Here is a 21274-nt window from a genome sequence, read left to right as displayed (position 1 = left end):
GGAGTGGCACGTATTCTCTTCCTCACCTCACACAAGAATATTTTATTATTGTATTTTGCACAATCAATGCGGGCATGACTTTCCCGCATTTCACTGTATGCCCTGGTATGTATGTATGTGACTAATAAACCTTGATTCTTGAATCCATTCATGCACGCACTGGCACACACACACATGTTTATTACTAGATTTATCACTTTACATTGAGTCAGAAACACAAACACAGTGATTAAGTTATTTATAGCCTGTAGGCTACGTTGGAAACCAAACCTGTTCTCTTAGTTTGAGTTGTTCTACACTCTTATCTCTCTCTGTCTCTCTCTCTGTGTCTCTCTCTCTCTCTGCATCTGTCTCTCACACTCTCGGTCTCTCTGTCTGTCTGTCTCACTCACTCACTCACTCTCTGTCTCTCTCGCTCTTCTCTCTTTCCCTCTTTCACTCAACGCAATAAATGTGATTTATTGGCGTGACATGAATCTATGTAGCCAAAGCGAAAACTGAGTTCTTCAACTGAGGTAGTACAGACATTAATACTTTGTCTATTTATTGCTAATGATTAAATTAGCAATGTATACATTTCAACAACATCAACAATAACAAAAAGCCACTGAATAATTCAAATTAAAATGCAATTGAAGATTCTCTCTAGCCAGTTAGGGCCCTGATGCCAGCTTGAGTAGTCAGCAGCTAAGATACTGAACCAATACGATGATTCTTATAACACTGGACTAACGATCAACATCTCACTCTCACTCTCTCACTCTCTCTCACACTCACTCAGGCATCACCCTGACCTCCCTCCAGCTGGCCTTTAAGCTGAGCAGTCTGGCCTACACCCCTGCCTACACTAAGATCTACCAGTTCACTCTGAGCTGGTTCCCTGGGTTCGTCTTCACCCTCTCCAGCATCATCACGGTGTTCGCAACCATCCCCATCAGGTACCAAAGCACTTTCTTTTTCATAAAAGAGCCCAACCTAAGCAAGTTCAAGTTTCTTTATTAGTTGTCATACAGAATACTTTTGCATGAAATGCTTCTTTCTGTTTTGCTCCTGAGTGTTCTAGATAAAATAACAAGATAGTGTAAAATAGTGTAAGTATAAAATAGAAAGTAAAGTACGTAAACAAAACAAAAATATACATATATATGTACAGTCTATACAATACAGTGTAGAAATGGTGAGGTATAGCTTAGCTTGTGGTGCCACCTTGTGGTGTTGAGGTGCATGAGATTGATGCCAATAAATATAAAGTGTGTTAGTGTCTAAAGAGGGTTATTTAAAGTGAGTGTGTGCGTGTGGATGTGTGTTGTGGGTGTATTTGATGGTCTGTTATTGTTCATTGAGCATCGTGATGGCCTGGGGAATGACATAAGAGCAAAATGGCCACCGTGTGAATATGTTGAATGGAACTTTACTGTAGCTGAACTACAGCATCAGACTGTGTAGGATCTGCCCAGCCTGCAGAATATTTGTGGGTCCTTTTTGAAGTGCTGTTGGAGAATGATGTATATCTTGTTCTCACTGGTGTATAAAGTACCACCTAAAATAGGCTGATTAGACCTGCCACTTTAGTTTAGCGTTTGACTTAGCGTTACCATATGGCTATCTAAGCATTGTCAGGGTGCTTCTCTCACTGGTAGTGCGTTAACTTTGTCTGCCTCCTTACCAAAATACACACTGTTTATAAAGTTAGCTATCTAACTTAATGTAATGCTAAAGTTGGCTATTGTGGTTTTGATGCATCAAAGTCTGGTCTCTAGTTAGCGTGCTAGCTACTGTCGTTGGGTTCCGTCCTGAAACCCACATTATTAAAGGGGAATGAAATATGTCTTTTACTTGCCATCAGGAAGTACTATGATGTGCATAAAGTTAGACCCTGTTCCCCATTCACTTTATGGAGCAATTGCTATTGTAAAAAGTGTGTGTGTGTGTGACATTCCTCTCAACCACCACTGCACCACGCCTGAGCACTCTGGCACACACGTAAACAAATACACGCGTATGAAGGGAAGAAAAAAACGCACATAGGCAAGCAGGCTGACGTAACCGATTCTTACACACAAATCACACATAGCCTACCCACATAAATATAGCATGCATAGAGCATGCCTACATGCCTGATACTCTCATACTCTAATGATGTTCTCTTATCCTCCTCCTATGACATACTCTAATTATGAGATACTCTGATTGATTGATTGATTGAAAAGTTTATTAACAGATTGCAGAATGGGTACAGTACAGCTCAATACATACAATTGTTAAGGGGATGCAGACCAGAGAAAGACTTTCGTCTTGTTTACATCAGGGTCCCCCATTTTCATTTCATCATAACATATATGACATACATGACATACAGATAGACAGTACTGCTACATATATACATTTATGACATATCAGATTTGCAAATACAGCACTGTTTGTGATACAAAAAGTGTCCAGAAAAAGAGTGTATATACATTTGACGTAGAAACTGTACATTGGAGGAGGTTGGGTGGGTGGGGTGGGGTTGGTGGGTGGGGGCTGTACATTGGAGGGGGGGGGGTTGGGGTGGGGGGGGGGACACTGTACACTGTACACTGTACACTGTACATTGGAATACTGACAAGCCATACTTGGTAATTTACTGTACAACTGGGTTAAGACATTTGTAGGGGCCAGTTTCGAATTGCAGTCTCCCGTGGGTGTTCTTTGAGAGTGTTTTTAAAAGTGGGTAGTGATTCACATTCCTTTACAGCTTTGGGTAGGGCGTTCCACATTGATGTGGCATAATTGCAAAACGTGTTTAGTCCCTTGTTTGAGCCGAATCTGGGTTTAACATGATTTGTGGAGCTCCCTCTGGTGTTGTGATCGTGGTATTCACTGACCTTTGGGAAGTATTTTGACATGTACATGGGTACCTTGGTCGCGTAGTGTATCTTGTAGACCAGGCCCATTGCAAGTTGCTGTACTCTGTCGTCTACTCTAAGCCATCCTAGGTTGTCAAAGTGGGCCGGGGTGAGGTGGGTTCTAGGAGTCAGGTCAAGCAGTAGTCTGACTAGCTTGTTTTGAGATGTTTGTAATTTGTTTTTTAGTGCCTTTTGAGGTGCTTTGGTACCATGAGGTGCAAGCATAGTCGTAGTACCCTTGAATGAGTGCTCCTGCCAGAGTCTTCAGGGTATTCTTGTTTACCAGAGAGGAGATCCGGTACAAGAATCGAGTTCGTTGGTTGACTTTTTTTATTTCATTGGATGCCATTTTGTCACAGGAAAGATTAGCCTCTAGGATGGAACCTAGGTAGGTAATTTCATCTTTCCTTGTGACAATATTGTCACCCACTGTAACCGAGAAGCCGTCGGTCTTGCTGAGTTTGTTATTTGAACCGAAGAGTATGGACTCTGTTTTGCCCATGTGTAATGATAGTTTGTTGTCGGCGAGCCATATGCAGATTTTGCCTAGTTCCGAGCTGAGGGCTTTTTCAACCTGTAACTTGTTCTTGTCAGAGACCAGCAGGGCTGAGTCGTCCGCAAACAGGAACAAGTTGCAGTCACAAGCTGACGACATGTCATTTGCATAAATTAGGAATAGTAGCGGTCCTAGTATGCTTCCTTGTGGAACACCACAGATCACTGTGGGGGGGGGATAGGATATCTAATGATGTTTTCTTATGACATACTCTAATGATGTTCTCTTATGAAGTACTCTAATGACATTATACTCTAATGATGTTCTCTTATGAAGTACTCTAATGACATTATACTCTAATGATGAGATACTCTAATGATGTTCTCTTATGAAGTACTCTAATGACATTATACTCTAATGATGAGATACTCTAATGATGTTCTCTTATGAAGTACTCTAATGACATTATACTCTAATGATGAGATACTCTAATGATGTTCTCTTATGAAGTACTCTAATGACATTATACTCTAATGATGAGATACAAACGATGTTCTCTTATGAAGTACTCTCATGACCTACTCTAATGATGTTCTCTTATGATGTATTCTAATTAGGGATGCACCGATCAGACTTTTTCAGTCCCGATACCTGGGCTTTGTATCGGCTGATACCGAGTACCGATCCAATACCCATTGTTCAATTAATAAACTGTATGCCTCACTGTGTGGAAGAGACTGGGATCATTCTTTTGTGCAAGGCAACATCAGGCTTGACTTAAAACATTACTTTCCTAACTCAGTGACACAAAATGTAACAAATTAACCCATATAAATGTACTGAATTGTTATTTATTAAAATAAAATAACAGAAGAAAAAGAAATTCTCCGATAACCGATCTATCTATTTTAATCATATCTGGTCCGGTATCAATATCGGATCGGTGCATCCCTAACTTTAATTATGAGATACTCTAATGATGTTCTGTTATGACGTACTCTTATGATGTTCTCTTATGACGTACTCTAATGATGAGATACTCTAATGATGTTCTGTTATGACGTACTCTGATAAGATACTCTTATGATGTTCTCTAATGATGAGATACTCTAATGATGTTCTCTAATGATGAGATACTCTAATGATGAGATTCTCTAATGATGATACTCTTATGATGTTCTCTAATGATGAGATACTCTAATGATGTTCTCTAATGATGAGATACTCTAATGATGATACTCTAATGATGTTCTCTAATGATGTTCTCTAATGATGTTCTCTAATGTTCTCTAATGATGAGATACTCTAACGATGTTCTGTTATGACGTACTCTTAATTATGTTCTTATGACGTACTCTAATTATGAGATAATCTAACGATGTTCTCTTATAACGTACTCTAATGTTCTCTTATAACATACTCTAATGTTCTCTTATGACGTACTCTGAGATAATCTAACGATGTTCTCTTATGACGTACTCTAATGTTCTCTTATGACGTACTCTAATGTTCTCTTATAACGTACTCTAATGACATTATACTCTAACGATGTTCTGTTACTGCAGTGTGGTAGGCTGCATGATGCCTCAGAGGACAGGCTATGAGAGACTACAGTAAGGACACCACCACCATCACAGCACCCGAAGGACTATGTGGATGACATCGTAAGAGGGACAGGAAGTGAGACCCGAGGAACAGATCCCTGAAATGAGAGCAGAATAAACCTTTGATCATGATCTGCGTGGTGCTCAATGCTCGTGTCCTTGGATTAAAAACCTAAATGGACACGACCAGTTATAAATAGTAGAATTGTACATTTTATAGTAGTTTACACATTTTTATAATCTATAACTCATGGGTGATACTTCACGCTGGACGCTCCTCAGTCTCCATGTTACAGAGGCAGGCACGGGGTCACAGCTTTGATCCCCATCACCCAAGAGGAGAATGAATGGAAGTTTGAGTTGTTAACTGTAGGGATGAGTCGCACTACATCCACAGTAGGGATGAGTCGCACTACATCCACAGTGATGGGCAGCACTGTGCCTAGTGAGCACTGCGGGCAACCATCTGCCCTGGACTTACTGAACATATGCACATGTCTAGGGTGTGGTTGTCAACCTTTAGCTTAGCTTGCCACTGCTAAGGTCACGTTTAAAAATTGCCTATTGAAGGGAAATTATTTAAGGAACGTGCCGACTCTGGAGAAGACTTACAATCTTCTGCAGAGTCGGACAAGAGGATGGATACCAATTTCCTCCATGTGTTCAGTAGAAAGCTATCCGGCTGCAAGCTAGTCTAGCACAAATCAATGGAAGCGGATATGGACCGACTAGCCTAGCTGTTGGCCAAAAATGCCTCTCCCGGAGTTTTAAGCTAGGCTAGTGGTCCGTATCCATTTCCTTTTATTTGTGCTAAGCTAGCCTAGCTTGCAGCCGGATAGCTTTCTACTGAATGCACAAAGGAAATTGGTATCTATCTTCTTATCTGACTCTGGAGAAGAACGTTTCCCATAATGTTGGTGTGTTCCGATTAGATTAAGCTATTCAAACACATTCCATATACTCCAATTTCCTATGAAGATTATAATGTACAAGATATAATTTGTGTATTTAGACATATTTGTATATTTTCTCACAAAAGCACCAAAATAATCTTGCGATCCCAGTCATGAATATCACTTGTTTTGCGTTCTCAAAAACGAGACCTTTGTCAAATGTATTAAATGTCATTATATTTTCACTAAATGTATTTATTGAAAACTCCTTGGATACAACATTTTGAAATCTATTCTGTATGTTTATGGTTGGAAAAAAAATAAGTCCTTTGTCTTACATCGTCTCCTGTGTAGAACATGTTTAAAGCTGAAGCAAAACCCACTGAAAATACAGTAAATCAAACCATTTTACAGTAAGTGTTGATGACTGACAAATGAAGCACCAGAGATGCTCCATACTGGATTCTCAACGCTTGGATCTAAACTGCTTTGTGTGCTTACTTGCCAACTGACGAGGACAGCAAAACATTCCATAGTTAAATGGGCACTTCACCCAAAAACAATGCTGATTTATTTTGCACATAATCTCAGACACAAAAACCCTAAACAGTTTGACGCATTAATTTAGTTTGACAGTTATTGAGAGTAAATGAGTTTGAATATGGCCGACAGTGATTTCATCAGGGACATTGAATCCTTGTCGTTTTAATTGCAGCACCATGAAATGATGTAGATGAAAGAATAGCAATACCTTGTCTTATAGGGACTGCTACCTTATCATTTCACTGAGCTGTAATTAACAACACAAGGATGCAGCGTCACCGATGACATCACTGGTGGCCATATGAAAACAAATTTACTTGAGTTTTTGGATGTGAGATTATGTGCAAAATAAACTAGCATTGTTTTTTTTTGGTGAAGTGCCCCTTTAAGCTACAGTGGAGGGCAGCAAATGCAGGCTCCTGCATCCTGTATAGTCCTTATTAGCACCTTTCTGTTTTGATCAATTATTCTTCTACTCTTGTAATGTTTTTTGTACCTTAATTACACATACCGTGCAACTTTAACTTAGAATTAGTCTCTTTATTTTGCCACAGAAATGGCTGGACTCCTGAAAAAGGCTGTCTTCAAACCTGCTTAACTCCTATCATACATTTTACTGACCCATCCTACACTCGGTGGGAGTATCAATAAAAACTCCCAATAAAATATCATTAATTTTAAAATAAACCCACATAACCATTTCAGATCATATAAAACGTATTTTACATGTCATTGTGACTCCATTTCATTATCTTTGACTAATGTTCAAATTGACCTTTCAAGCCCCACCCTCTTTGTCTTGTACCTCCAATCACAACTGTTGCTTGAAATGGGAGGATCAAGACAAGAGGGCGGGATTTGAGATGGGTCAGTTAAGCCCCTCCTGGTGTCAGGTCCCACCCAAACAGTCCAAACATACCGTTTCATGGAATAGACTGGAAGACGCACACATAATTTAGTGGTCAACTCTACGCGGTCCTCATTCTGGCAATGAGTGCCTTGTGGACTCAACCACAAAATTATGTGCATCTTCACGAGTCTCTACACGGTGCTCATTTTAAATAAAAATCGGAAACTTGAACTTTGTGTCGATAAACAAAATATAGGTTATGCACACCGTTTGAAATGGCCACAGAGGCAAGTGGATTCAGAATTGGACCCAAAGTAGCTTTTAGAATAGAGGACTGGCTGCCTGATACCGTTCATCATAGTAGAATGAGACGTAAAACAACTACAGCCCCAAATGAACCGCTTCAGACTTAAGTGTTCATTTTAACTTGTGTACAAGTGCAGGTCAGCGTCAGTTTGAAAAGCAATATGTAGATGACTTGGAAACAAACCAGACCAGACCAGAGAAAAAGATGAAATACATTCTTTTTTTTTTATTGGTCCAATATCTAAAATCATTTGAGGTAAAGATAATTGCATCAAAACTACATCAAATATACAAGCTTGTCATAACAACATAATATTATTTTAACATCCAAATGTATCCAAGCTACATCAGGAGATTGAACGTAAACAATACACACTGGCTAATGGGACGGACAGACGAGAGGGTCAGACTGATAGGGCGAAAGGGGACATTTGGCTTAGAAACATTTGGGTTGTAGATTAGATTAGAAAAAAATACCCCCCCCCCCCAATCTTCTCCACCCCCTCCCTACTAAATCTGTGAGAGCAGAATAAATGCATCAAAGAACAAGAGCTGGGTTTACTAGAAGCAGCTTTGCTCCCATTGGTTAATAGGATACCTCGACTAAATGTAAAGGTATTTAACAACAATATAAAGATGAACATTGCGTTTGGGAAACCCTGACCCTGAAATCCACCATACACAGACTCACCAGAAACGCCAGTCACCACAACTGGTCTCTGACTATATAAAAATAGATTCAGCTGCTATTATATTTACTCAGCTATATATATTGGGATATACTGTATATATTGCCATTAAAAGCACAGAAAATCCAAAAAAAATCTCTGGTTTTGTCCACACGTGTGGCCCGGTTACTATATACACTTCATACATACCGGCGCTACATCACAGCTGCCTCGGTGCTACCGCCAATAACCGCTCTTCAACGTTTCTCTCCGTCACACTAGCTGCATTCTGAATGTCCAATAAAACGATACAACCTTCTCCCCTCCACCCTTACAAAAACATGCATCATGGTAATTTATTTTATGGTAACTTCAGTTTTACCATGACTGTACCGGCCACTGTATATACCATTGTAAAAGTAGTAAATGTGTCGTACTTTTGTACTGAAATAGGTAATACCATGGTATAATCCAACATAAAACCATGATATGAATTCCATACAATTATACTTTTTTGGAAAAAAGTACTCTTTTGTAAGGGTAATATCACGTGTCCTTCTATGAGGGAGCGTGGTGAAAAGTTACAATGCAAGGGGAAAGATTGAAATCTCTGACCTCCCCATACACTTTATTTATATAAAAAATTTAAAAGCCAAGAAAAACAAATACTAATGTAACAGCAAGAAGTACCGATTTCCATACAGCACCTCTCATCCTCCACTCACATTCGGTTGCATTAAGGATGCACCAATGGCATTGGATAGCTTGCTGAATCAGTGTGGTATTGATTTTAGAGATTAGTCCTTGGGATGTCCTGGACTGGTACAGTAGCTCGCCAAGATAAGGTTCTAAATATTAGTCCTTGGGATGTCCTGGTAACTCACCAAGTTAAGGTTAGATTAGTCCTGGGATCAAATTTGACCCTTGACCTTTGTTGCATGTCATCCTCTTCTCTCTCCCCTTATCCAACATTTTTATTAAAAGTTTAGTAGTCCGAATTTGTATGGGCAGAGAAGTGCTATCAGTACATCCTTACTAGCAGTGTGACATAAGCTCCCGGAGAGCAGGGCAAATATGTCTACAAACATTTTAATAACAAATAACTGAAAGAGCAAAAAATAAAACAAAAAAGGTCACCTTGAAGACCAGAAACAAACAAACGGTCATTCCAATAAACCAATAAGGACCTGTGAAGGGCACTATGTAGGGAAGGTGAGGAATTTTCACCTAAGTACTCTTGATTTCTATGGATGGATAGGTGTGCTTTCTAAAGACTGATTAAAAAACACTGAAAAAATTATGCTCCCAGTGCCAAGAGCTTCTACCTTCAGGTGAGGATAATCTCCCCAACAAGGGACTGTATTAAGTATGGCTGTGCCCATGTTGTTTGAAGCCATGAAAAATGGTCCATCTATCCCACAATGCAAAGGATCTTGCATTCTCTTTGACCGTGAATGTAGCATTAGCAGCAACATTTTCTACCAAATATTAGAGCTGCTATGTCAGCTATCAAATGTTACAGCGACTGTATTTCCATAGCTAAGGCTAGCTAACGGCAAAAGAGGATGTATTAAATGCTTTGCATTGTGGGGTAGATTAGGAGGACTGAGTGACATCATTAATGGGGGAAGCCATACTTAATAGTCACCCCCCCCCCCCCACCCAACCCCTCCAATGTAGTTTCTTCCCCCTCAAATACTCTCTTTTAGAAACTCTGTCTCTTAAACAGTACTGTATATTTGTATATCTTGTATGTCATAAATGTCTGGATGTAACAGTACTGTTTATCTGTATGACATGTATGTCATAAATGTTACGATGAATTGAAAATAGGGGACCCTGATGTAAACAAGACGAAAGTATTTCTCTGGTCTGCATCCCCTTAACAATTGTGTATTGAGCCGTACTGTATTGTACCCATTCTGCAATCTGTTAATAAAGTTTTCAATCAAACCAATCGGAATTTTTACCCAGACCAGTACTGTGACCAGACCAGTACTTTCCTCACATAACGCAATAACCCATGTTGACCACCAGATGTCCTCGTTTCATTTCATTATTATATTCATATTATTGAGGCAATGGTGATTTGTACTCTTCTCAGCAGAGATGGGGAATTCCAACTGGGACCAAGTCAACATGTTTATTTGAAGGGATGCAGCCACATAGTATGCCACACCCTCTGGGAACAATTGTATGATTAAAAACATTGTATATATTATTAACTGTCCTTTCAGGTGTACAATCTCAATTAGAATGTTGAGAAGTGAACATTGTAATAACGATCTCACAATGGCTACTGGCCATTGGAATCTATAGACTAGAATTGTAACAAAAACGTACAGTATATCTGAAAGGGTTAACAGAACCGTCCATGAGCAATGCCTTATCTCACCTTAATTAGAACATACATACAGTATAGCAACTAGTGCATTTTAGCATCAAAGACAGTTGTTTGTTTTGGTTGATTACTGTATTTCCTACACTGAACCCCTTGAAAGACAGTGTGATGTGATTTGTTATGAACTTTCACTGTAGTGACTGAATGAAAACCATGCCACTGTATGTTACATCAATGGCATCACATGGGGAAACATTCCACACCTGCAGTACCAGTTCTGAGAGACAGGGGGCAAAGTCTTTTCCAAGACTTAAGAGTGGCAATAATTCAGAGATCGAGTATGAGATGTATGATGACAAAATCCCAACATAATTGCTAATCGCCTTTCCTTTTCCATAAGAAAAGTTTCCTTGCTTTGAATTTAGGGGCCTTTAAACAGTCTGCAAACTATTGTACGTTTTCCACTGCATAGTGGGTTGAGCATAACCAGGACTTATACTCTTAACAGACTCCCAGTCATGTGACAATACATCTGAGCCACTGGCACTGATAGAAATCGAAGGCTCCCTATTCTATGGTTGAGCGTTGGTCACATCAATGTCCAAGGCGTTTACATCAAACCACTGACATATCCCTAAAGCATCTTAGCACATGTGTATGGATTACACCAGTGATACCATTTGAATAGGTGGGACTGACACCTTGCCTAAAATCATTTAATTAGTATTCATTAAATGTGTGTAAACAGAGAACATTCAATGCTTTTAGGAAACACTAGACTTCATAATCCCCAGTACAGCAAATATTTGCTAAACGTATATCAACATGGTATCCTATCCAATTAGCCCTTGTTACAGTATACTGGTGCATTCTTTACGTATGGCTTCCCAGATAAAGTATGATCCGGATACCACCGCCACTCAGACTCTCTGGGTTGTGTCGTTGTAAAGTGGAACTCAAGTCTCCTCCGGCCTTTTCCAAAGCAAGTCTCAAAATCAAGGCCAGCACTTAAAAGTAGCCCTGAAAATGAGGGGTCAATTTGCCCACATGCTGGGTTCCTGTAAACATCTCAAAGTTGCCCGTTTGCCTCTTTGTTGTTTTTCTATTCCTCATCACTCCTTGAGGCAAAGCTACCAGATATTTCCATTTCGCATGGATACTCCCAAAATAACCAAATAAATATTGCATCCATTCCATACGTGGAAATGCTGATCCACCTTATTCTCAATGCGACGGAGCCATCCGTAGAAGGAAACTAACGGGGGGGGTTTAGATTTTAGACTCTGAAGTTTAAACTAATCACAGTGCTACTGCCTCATCCAAACCTCCCTTACTGAGGTAGGGGTAGCTCACTGAAAACCTCCTTACAATAGTGGTACAAATGTTTTGATTGGGAAACAGGGTCTAGATTACTATGATTCTGGATCAATGGACAAAAGAGGTGATTGTTCCTCCTTCAGAACCAAAGTTAAAAAGACAAGTAGCATTGGCAACAAAACGTTAAAGATAGACTCTGTAATACCGTCAAACAGCGACCTCTACGCAAAAGAGCCCCGTTTGTTATTGCAATTTCTTCTCGTCAAGTGTCTTTAGCAACACAGTTTAGTAACCTTATTATTTTGCACATTTCTCCAGACCGGTTTGAGGTTTGGCCAGCGATAGCAACCCTTCCCCCTATCCCCGCTCAACTCCAACCTACAGACCAAAATAAAACATTCAAACAAAGCGCAATACCAAGCGGGGCTCCTTTGCCTAGAGGTCACTGTTTGACGGCATTACAGATTCTACCTTTAACAGAGAATTACAAAATACAAAAAGGTAAAAAAAATATTTAAAAAAAGAATAAACTGTACATAGTAGTTGTCTCCTTCTCTGCCCTCCCTCCCGTTTTCTCCACCTCTCCTTCACTGGCCCATCTATGGCAAGTGCATTGTGATTGGCTGCTATGTGCGAGGGGAGGACCAGGCATCGGGAGACTAGCAGCTCTCCTGTCCAATCATCTTAAGAGGAGAGGCAGGGGCAAAGTCCAGCAAAACAAGTCTTCTGACTGATTGGTCCATTTCCTTGGCTTACTCCCTTGAGCCATTTGTGTATGTATATCTGTGTGTGTGTGTGTGTGTGTGTGTGTGTGTGTGTGTGTGTGTGTGTGTGTGTGTGTGTGTGTGTGTGTGTGTGTGTGTGTGTGTGTGTGTGTGTGTGTGTGTGTGTGTGTGTGTGTGTGTGTGTGTGTGTGTGTGTGTGTGTGTGTGTGTGTGTGTGTGTGTGTGTGTGTGTGTGTGTGTGTGTGTGTGTGTGTGTGTGTGTGTGTGTGTGCGTGTCAGGGGCAGAGATATAGGGATATACTGTAGATAAGTCTCAGTTTGTCTCCTCATCTGTTTTATCCTCGGTCTGTTTGTCTTGCAGCAGAGGAATTATAGACTCCCACGCTGCCAGGGACTGAAAGAGTAGGGGAGAGATAGAGTAGGGGGGAGAGGGAGAGAGAGAATAGGGGAGAGAGAGTAGGGGAGAGAGTAGGGGGAGAGAGTAGGGGAGGGAGAGAGCGAGAGAAAGAGAGACATTTCTTTATTTGACTTTAAAGACAAGGTTTGGTGATTTATGTTGGACTTGAGGCTTGTAAAAGGTATTGCAAGTTATTCTAAACAGCATATTTTCCAAGTCAAACTCGATTGTTTTTTTTTAATCCACCTTTTCTCCTCCATTTTTAAATTTTTTCTTCCATCCCAATTTAGCCGTGCCAATTCTCCCCTCCCCTGTCTTGATCGTTGCTTGCATGTGCCCCCCACTGGCCAGTCGTAGGGAGGATAGAAGCCCATCACATGTCCCCTCTGATACATGTGGAAGCAGCCAGTCACATCTTTTCACCTGCCAGCGCGGACTCTCATTGGCGAGGAGTAACGTGTAGGAGGCTCACACTGCCCCCGCCATTTTCCTGTCTTTGCTGGGCAGGCGCCCTGACCGACCTGTAGGAGTCGCTGTTTACAACGTCCAGATTACCACCCATCGACTCCCCTCCCGCTAACTCTGCCAATTGAGTTAGTATGATGGCCGGCCCAAGCCGGAGGCAACGCTGACAGCCGGATTCGATACCGGTGTCTCTTGCGTTGGTGACGAGCGCAATGTCCGCTGCGCCACCCAGCCACGCCGAAGTCAAACGCTATTGTGACTAACATTATGTGAACAGTTTAACTTTAAACGGTCTGATAAACTCTGGATTGTATCTTTAAACATGTGGGTATAGACTATAGAGGGATGGCTCTAAACCAGCGGTTCTCAAACTACGGGTCGCGCATTGGCAACAAAAAAATTACTCGAGTTTTCCACCCGGCAGCTGTGTGTATTTGCCATGTCTCTCCCCTTCATCAATGGAGGCAGACACACATATTCCAATACACATCTCACTACACCCTGCGCATTTATAATCGCGGGAGGGGGGTCTGGTCTTTTGTATGTAACCTGGACTCGCAATGGATAGGTTTGTTGTCAGAAGCGTTGCTGGTTGGCCGAGATGAAATGGGCTCTGCGCATAACCAGCTGCTATACCACACTGAAGTGAGGTGGCAGAGTATTCGCCTTTGTTAACTCGGAGAAGAAGCGCCGATTTTCCTTGCAGACAAAAACAACACATTGGCAGAGAAATGTGCTGATAATGAGCTGGAAACTCCGTTAGTGGCACTCCAGGATAAGCACCTGAGATTTGGGGGTATTTACTCAGCTTGATGGCTTGTTGTAGGAACAGAATGCAGGAGGCGCTCAATGATCTTTCGTGTGACGAGCTAGGGCTGGGCGATATGGCCAAAAACGTTATCGCGATAAAATTATAAAATTATTTTCATATAACTCGATATCGATTGTCAAGTTTAATTAACTTCTTATGCCCGGCGCCGATGGACGGGCTATTAATAGACTTGTTTTGCTGCTGCGAATGTCTCGAGTTGATGTCGTCATCAGTCCGCGCACGTTAGCAGTTAGCCAGAGCAAGCCGTGTATCCCATGACAATGTACTAAATATGACCCTAAAATACTCCGTTTCGCCCCAATACATTGCAACGACGTCCACCGTATACCCCACACTACTATAACCGTGGCCTCAGAATTCACGCCACACACCCACTCGGCACGTAAACTATAAAATAGCGCCGTGCAAGCTAATTATCCTAGCCAGCCTTGTTTCCAATGCACTCAATATAACCCTAAAATACTCTGTTCCGCCCTAATACATTGCAACGACGTCCACCGTATACCCCACACTACTATAACCGTGGCCTCAGAATTCACGCCACACACCCACTCGGCACGTAAACTATAAAATAGCGCCGTGCAAGCTAATTATCCTAGCCAGCCTTGTTTCCAATGCACTCAATATAACCCTAAAATACTCTGTTCCGCCCCAATACATTGCAACGACGTCCACCGTATACCCCACACTACTATAACCGTGCCCTCAGAATTCACGCCACACACCCACTCGGCACGTAAACTATAAAATAGCGCCGTGTAAGCTAATTATCCTAGCCAGCCTTGTTTACTACTTGAGTGCTACCTCTCTACCCAGAGGTGCAGCGCGGGTCTCCTTCCGCTATCGGCCATCTCCTTCACTGATTGGTTGTTATATATCGTATGGCTATCGCGTCCCGCTCTAGCCTAATGAGATACCCCTTATCTCCTAGTACCTACTGTACACCACCACAAACAACTTAATGCACCCATACCTGACCGGGCCCCGCCCCTATGGAGGCGTAGCCTATAAGACCATGGTCATGGTCACCAAACACTCTTCCTCTATTTTCGTTCCATCATATCGGCTGCGTGCACCGTATGTAACTAGTAGTATGAAAAAGATTGGAGGAATTGTGTAATGTTGAAAGCTTACCGGAGGTTGCTGGCCCCTGGCATCTTCGAAGCATGTTTTCAGCGACACGACGGGCCTATGTTGATGTTTCCTCGTCTGATGGCAGCAGACCAAGGTTCAGCTGTGCAAGATTGGCTGTCGGGCCAGCTTGTACCGAGGTAGGCCCCGTGTCTTCAGGCATGGGTATTAGTGTTAGTAATGCTGGTTTGTTTTGTTACACAACCATGTTGTGTGTTGGCGCCGGGGGCAGGATGGTTTGGTGAACGTTTCACTGCAGTGAACGGTTTCCAAACGGTCTTGGGCGTGCTGTTAAACATCTAATGCTATGCTACATGCTAACGCTAATGCTACATGCTAACACTACTGCTACATGCTAACTGCTACGCTGTTCTAATGTCTTGTTGTCACTTCTCCCTCCTCTTGCCCGGTTCATCAATGAAGGTCAGTCGGTAGCTGTTGTGGGGGTTTTGCTGAGTCCTATTTACCTTTTTTACGGGTAAATGGGTTGACAACAGGGTAGGCCGTGGCTAGGTAGCCTAGCCAGGTACGTTACCTTTGTGTTCCGGCAGGGTCTGTGGAACGGTGTCCCCATCTGGGGCCGATGCGTGAGCTCGGCGGTGTAGCAGTAGATGGGACTTAACGGCGGGTTATGGCTCAGCTGGCTAGTTCCTATCCACATTGGCGTCGGGTAGTGGGGCTATGGGTCCAGCCGACATGGTAAACATGTTGCGTGTCTGTGCGCAGGCGGTTGTTGATCTGGGTCCCACATCGCCTCACGCTAGGCTGTAGTAGTGTAGGGGGTTGTTTCGCATGTTTCGTTCTGTCACTCTGCTATGAGAAGGTCTGTCTTTGCTACAGCTTTCTCTCCTCTCAACCATTTATGCTGACGGTCAATCGGTGTCTACTGGGGGGGTAGTGCGGGGGGGGGCTTTGTTTACCTTTTTTGGTAAATGGGCTAAGCTAGGGCTGGTGTGCTGTTGTGAATATTTTGAATGAAGGCGGGACTAGTTCGCTCTGGTCCGCCTCCCCTTAACGTTGTGTATATGGGTTTGCTCATTCTACAGTATTTTGTGGGTTAGTTTTTTTATTCATTTAACCCTTTCATGGTGCACACCACAGTGGAGGTTGCTGTTTGCAACCACCACTGGTGCTCCGTGTTAACATCAGTCCTTTGTTTTTGACATATTGAAACAGTGCCCCGCCCGGCCGACGCCATGGGTGGGTCGGCCTGGCGAGTGGCTGGTGGGCTGCTAAAGCCTGTACCGCCACGGTATGGAATTGGCAGCGATTAGAACTGTGTTCGAATTGCTGTTTTTTTTCTATTAAAAAAAATTTTGTCTGGTGGCGGGGCCTTGAGGGCCAGCCGACGTCGACACATCGCGCGAGGTTGTTGACGTTATTAGCTTTGACCCAGCCGCAAGCTATAACCGCTCAGGGTTCCCCTCTCCGCAGGGGATTTTGGTCTTCTGCTGGAGCGCGGGCGGTATTGTCCTAGGCCCCACACCGCCTCACACCGCGCAGCCAGAAGAAGAGAGAGAACAGCCTAGTCAGCGGCGATGACGAGGCCCTCGACAGGCGGCCATGTTTTCCCCCGCGGGAGGTATCCTGGGCGTTGATTAGACAGGTGTCCACAAGGCCGACAGCCTTGGCGGCCGAGGGATCGGCCATGTTGGATGGGTTCGGCTTGAACAAACAAACCGTCACCGTCCTGCCGCGAGCAGCCCGCTCTCCAATCACTCCCTTCCCCAACACCAGCGGAAAAAGTGGGCTCCGATTGTTTCCTTTGGCTGCGGGCCGCGTGCCTTCGTTTAAAAGCGCGGGCGGCCCCACTTTTCGCTTCTCATGGGGACAGGGGCTGACACCCAGTTGATGGCTGAGCCTGGGTCTGTCCGTGAGAATGTTGTGCTGTCAAGCGGCTCCCACACCATAAGCTGTGTTGGTTGAGCCTGGTGTTACGTCTGTCAACTTAAGTGTTGTCAGCAGGGGGGCTCGAAACCTTTTGAGGCACACAGTGCGGGCTTCCCCGGCCTCGCCTTCGCCAGGCCAGGTATCATGTTGGTGCCTCCCACTCCTGAAAAATTGGCAGTGGTCTCGCAGGCACGCGTGATTTGGGGTGGTAGTAATATCACTGCAGGGCTACGGTGTGTAGGAACCCATGGGGTCCTTACACCTTGCATGTCTGGCTGCAGAACAACTCCTCAGCATGTTCTGGAGGGGTGTTCAGTGGGGGGGCTTTTTTCACCTAGGAAGCCCCCCGTATCAAACCGGCCCTTTCTGTCGGGGTCCCCCCTTGGGTGCGATTGCCTAGTGGGTGGTGTCATGGTCAGATGTCCCGACACGGAACGCTCTGCTCGCACGGTTCCAGGGTTGGCTACGCACAGCGGGGGGATTGGGCCAACTATCTACAGTTCCTGGCGGACCTGCGCCACATGGCGGCGGGTGCGTTTGGAGTGTCATCACATATGACTACGGCAGTACCATATGTCGAGGTGGATGGAGAGAACGCTGAGGCGGGGACTTGTGTTTACACAACCCCACCCGTTTTCAGGTTTGGTACAGACCCTATTGTCAGGGTCTCCAGCAGTGACAGCTCTGGTCAACGAGATCCAATCTCTGTGGACGAAGCAAGCCATCGTCGTGGCTTCTCCTCCCGGTGTTCTCTGCCTGAGAAATCGGGAGGGGGGGGTGTCAGACCCAGGCTGGACCTGTCCCATGGGAAGGTTCAGCATTTTTTGGATCGTCTCCTACCTGTTGAACACTGTCAGGTGGGGGTCTGGTTCTCCTCCATAGACCTGTAGGATGCGTATGCGCATCTCCGAACTTCCATCCTAGGGCTTACCTACGCTTCCTTTGCAGGGTTAGCATATGAGTACCAGAGGCTGCCGTTCGGTTTTCTCTGGCTCCCCGCATCCTCACCAAGTGCGTGGAGGCCGCACTGGGGCCTCTGCGTCGTCATGGGTTACGGAGTGTTCTGCCCTGACGACGTTCTGGTCCGTCGCGGTCAAGGTGGATCGTCAGGTCTCGTACCAGGCAGGTCTCTACCAGCCTGGGGTTGCTGTAGACTGGATGTAGAGTACTCCTCTTCCCAGTCAACGGTTGGAGGGCTATGGGCATCCCTCTCAGAGCGTGTTGTCAACACGCTCGGGAGGTTCCGTCCTAGGACGGTTACGGCGCTGTCTCACGTCGCGTTTTCACCGACGCCTCCCTCGCTGGTGACGTGTCGGGCCAACGCAGTAGGGGGGAAGCTGGCAAACCATGCTGCCCGGTCTGCGCTACGTTCAATGTGTTGGTGTTGAAAGCGGTCCTTCTGGTCCACAAATGGTGTTGATCAGGACGGACGATACGACGTCAGTGTCGTGTATCGACAGACAGGGAGGGGTACGCTCCCCCCGTCTGCACCAGGCGGCGGGCGGCTGGCTATGGGCGTCCTCCATCTGCGCGGCCTGAGGGCTCCCCACATCCCCGGCAGGGAGAATGTGGGTACAGGTGTACTGTCGCGGGGCGGTCCTCATCCTGACGGGTGGGGATTACGTCCGGACATAGCCAGGCAGGTCTGGGACCGATGCCGTGCGGCCTTGGATTCTTCCCCATAAATCTGTTAGGTCAGTTGTTGGGACGGGTACGTTGAGGGGCGCAGGTTCTTGATCCTGATGGTGTTACCATCCGGAATGCGCATGCTCCCTCCACTGTCGCGCTTACGCGGGCAGATGACGTATGTTCCAAGTGTGGTGTAAGGCGGGGGGCCGGGACTCAGTCTCCTGCCCCCTGGATGCTGTCCTTAGTTACCTCCAGTCTCTCCTTGATAGACTGTCGGCTTCGACGGTGAGGGTATATGCAGCAGCTATATCCTCCTATCATGAGGGGTTTGAGGGGATGTCTTGTTCAGCCACCCTCTTGTGAAGCGTTTCCTGCTTGGCGCTCGACGCGTTAAGCCGGTGCAACGCTCCTGGGCTCCGACTTGGGATCTTCAACTGGTCCTCGGTCGGTTGTCCTTGGCCCCGTTTGAGCCGCTCGAGCCGGTCGTTCAAGACCACGTTCTTGCTGGCCGTCACCTCCGCTGACGCGTGGGTGTGCTTTGTGCTCTCTCGGTACGACCAGAGTGCCTGTCTTTCGTTCCGATTGCGGTGCCACTCTGCGGCCTAATCCTGCCTTCGTGCCTGTAAATATCCGGAGTTCTTCCGCTCCAGGGATATTGTGGTTCAGGCGTTTCATCCGCCTCCTCACGGTGGTGAGTTAGATGCGGGCCTTCACCTGTCATGTCCGGTCCGTGCTTTGGGAATTGCCTCAGCCGTACTCAGGACCTTGGGGTCACCGTTCGGCTTTTTGTCTGTCACGGTGGTTCTCATGCCGGTAAGGCACTATCGAACAACGCCTGTCCCATTGGTTGTGCGAGGGCATTGCCCTCTGCCACACGTTGGCTGGGCAGGATCCCCCTGGGGGCGTCAGAGCGCACTCCACTCGTGGGGTGGCTGCCTCTGCCGCTCTCCTGGGTGGGGCCTCGATGGAGGACATCTGTGCTGCAGCTTCATGGTCCTCCCCGGGCCCCTTTGTAAGGTTTTACCTCATGGACATGACCGGGGGTTCTGTCTCCCAGGCGGTTCTGGGGTCTGTGGCCTTTCCTGCTTCCCGTCCTTTGGTAGGGTAGCAGGAGTGTGTGGGTATGGGCCACAGTGTGTTGAGTCACACCTGGTTCCGCCTGTGCGGTGTGTTCAAGGGGTTCTAGTTCCCTCTTGTTCGCATTCAGGTGGAGTTGACTGCGCCCCCCCTTCATTAGGAAGGATGGGGTGACAGGGCTCCCCGCACCCCTTGATGTGGGCTTACGGGTCCTCAGGGGGTACATCTGTCGGGTCTCGCGTCCGCTCTAACCCATATCTCATTAGGCTAGAGTGGGACGCGATAGCCATACGATATATAACGATGTTATGTATATAACCTAGTTATATTAGTATTGGCTGAGCGTCCCGCTCTACGCGGCCCTGAGTTCCCTTTTGAGGGATCTTTTACTGGAACGAGATTTGGCGAGGAAGAGTGTTTGGTGACCATGGTCTTATAGGCTACGCCTCCATAGGGGCGGGGCCCGGTCAGGTATGGGTGCATTAAGTTGTTTGTGGTGGTGTACAGTAGGTACTAGGAGATAAGGGGTATCTCATTAGGCTAGAGCGGGACGCTCAGCCAATACTAATATAAATCGTTAGTGCGTGTGCTCATATCCAAGCTTGGAAAATCGATATATCGAAACTTTGCGACCACGTTTCATGTTTATTTCGAGGAAATAATTTATCGCGATAGTTATTGTTATCGTTTTATCGCCCAGCCCTATGACGAGCTACTGAAAGTCAAGTTCACTGGACAGGCCCTCGCAAAGTTCTGTATATCAGTCCAGAACGAGTACCCAGTGTTGTGTAATGCTGCGCTGATAAAGCGTGTCCCCTTCGCATCAACATCTCTGTGGGGGCGGATTTTCAGAGTAGAAGTGGATCTCTGCCAAAGCGCACGCGAGCGCATTTTCTTTTCATGTTCTGGCAACATATTTTGGCTAAATATGCCTTGTATTATAAATGTGTATACAGAAACAATTCCATTGCTTTTGTTGATAATATTCATTAATTTCATTGATAACATAGTGCTGTAATTTTATTTTCGAAACAACGTGCGCTTTTATTTTGATATTCCTTATTTCCATGTTGAAATTACGCGATACATTAACACTTTGAATGCCCAGCAGGGGGCGCACATTTAGTGCTTGAATGCCCAGCACCACTTCAATGTTAACGTTATTATGGCTATGTGTCTAATCTGCCCGTCGCATTATCAATGACCCATTTCCAGTCAACAT

The 21274-nt window shown here is 45.0% G+C and overlaps 2 protein-coding genes across 4 annotated transcripts in view; one reads left to right on the top strand and one right to left on the bottom strand.

Moving 5' to 3' along the window:
• Positions 1–10201, top strand: part of slc46a2 (solute carrier family 46 member 2) — a 30109-nt gene extending 19908 nt beyond the window's left edge. For both annotated transcript variants that reach the window (XM_084324602.1, XM_084324601.1), the window contains 2 exons: positions 782–938; positions 4950–10201. In XM_084324602.1, the coding sequence (XP_084180728.1) occupies positions 782–938; positions 4950–5001 (209 nt within the window). In that variant the 3' untranslated portion in view covers positions 5002–10201. The remainder of the gene's footprint in view (positions 1–781; positions 939–4949) is intronic.
• The window catches only part of snx30 (sorting nexin family member 30), an 85234-nt gene that overhangs the window by 42285 nt on the left and 21675 nt on the right, over positions 1–21274 (bottom strand). The window contains exon 9 of one of the 2 annotated variants that reach the window (XM_084324588.1): positions 12846–13025. The exons of the other annotated variant lie outside the window; for it this stretch is intronic. Coding sequence (XP_084180714.1) covers positions 12945–13025 — 81 coding nt within the window. The 3' untranslated portion in view covers positions 12846–12944. Of the gene's footprint in view, positions 1–12845; positions 13026–21274 lie in introns of those variants that run through there. 2 annotated transcript variants of the gene reach the window in all.

Source organism: Notolepis coatsorum, assembly GCF_963971535.1.
Source record: "Notolepis coatsorum genome assembly, chromosome: 11".
NCBI classification, from domain to species: Eukaryota; Metazoa; Chordata; class Actinopteri; order Aulopiformes; family Paralepididae; genus Notolepis; species Notolepis coatsorum.
This window is presented reverse-complemented; position numbering and strand designations above follow the sequence as displayed.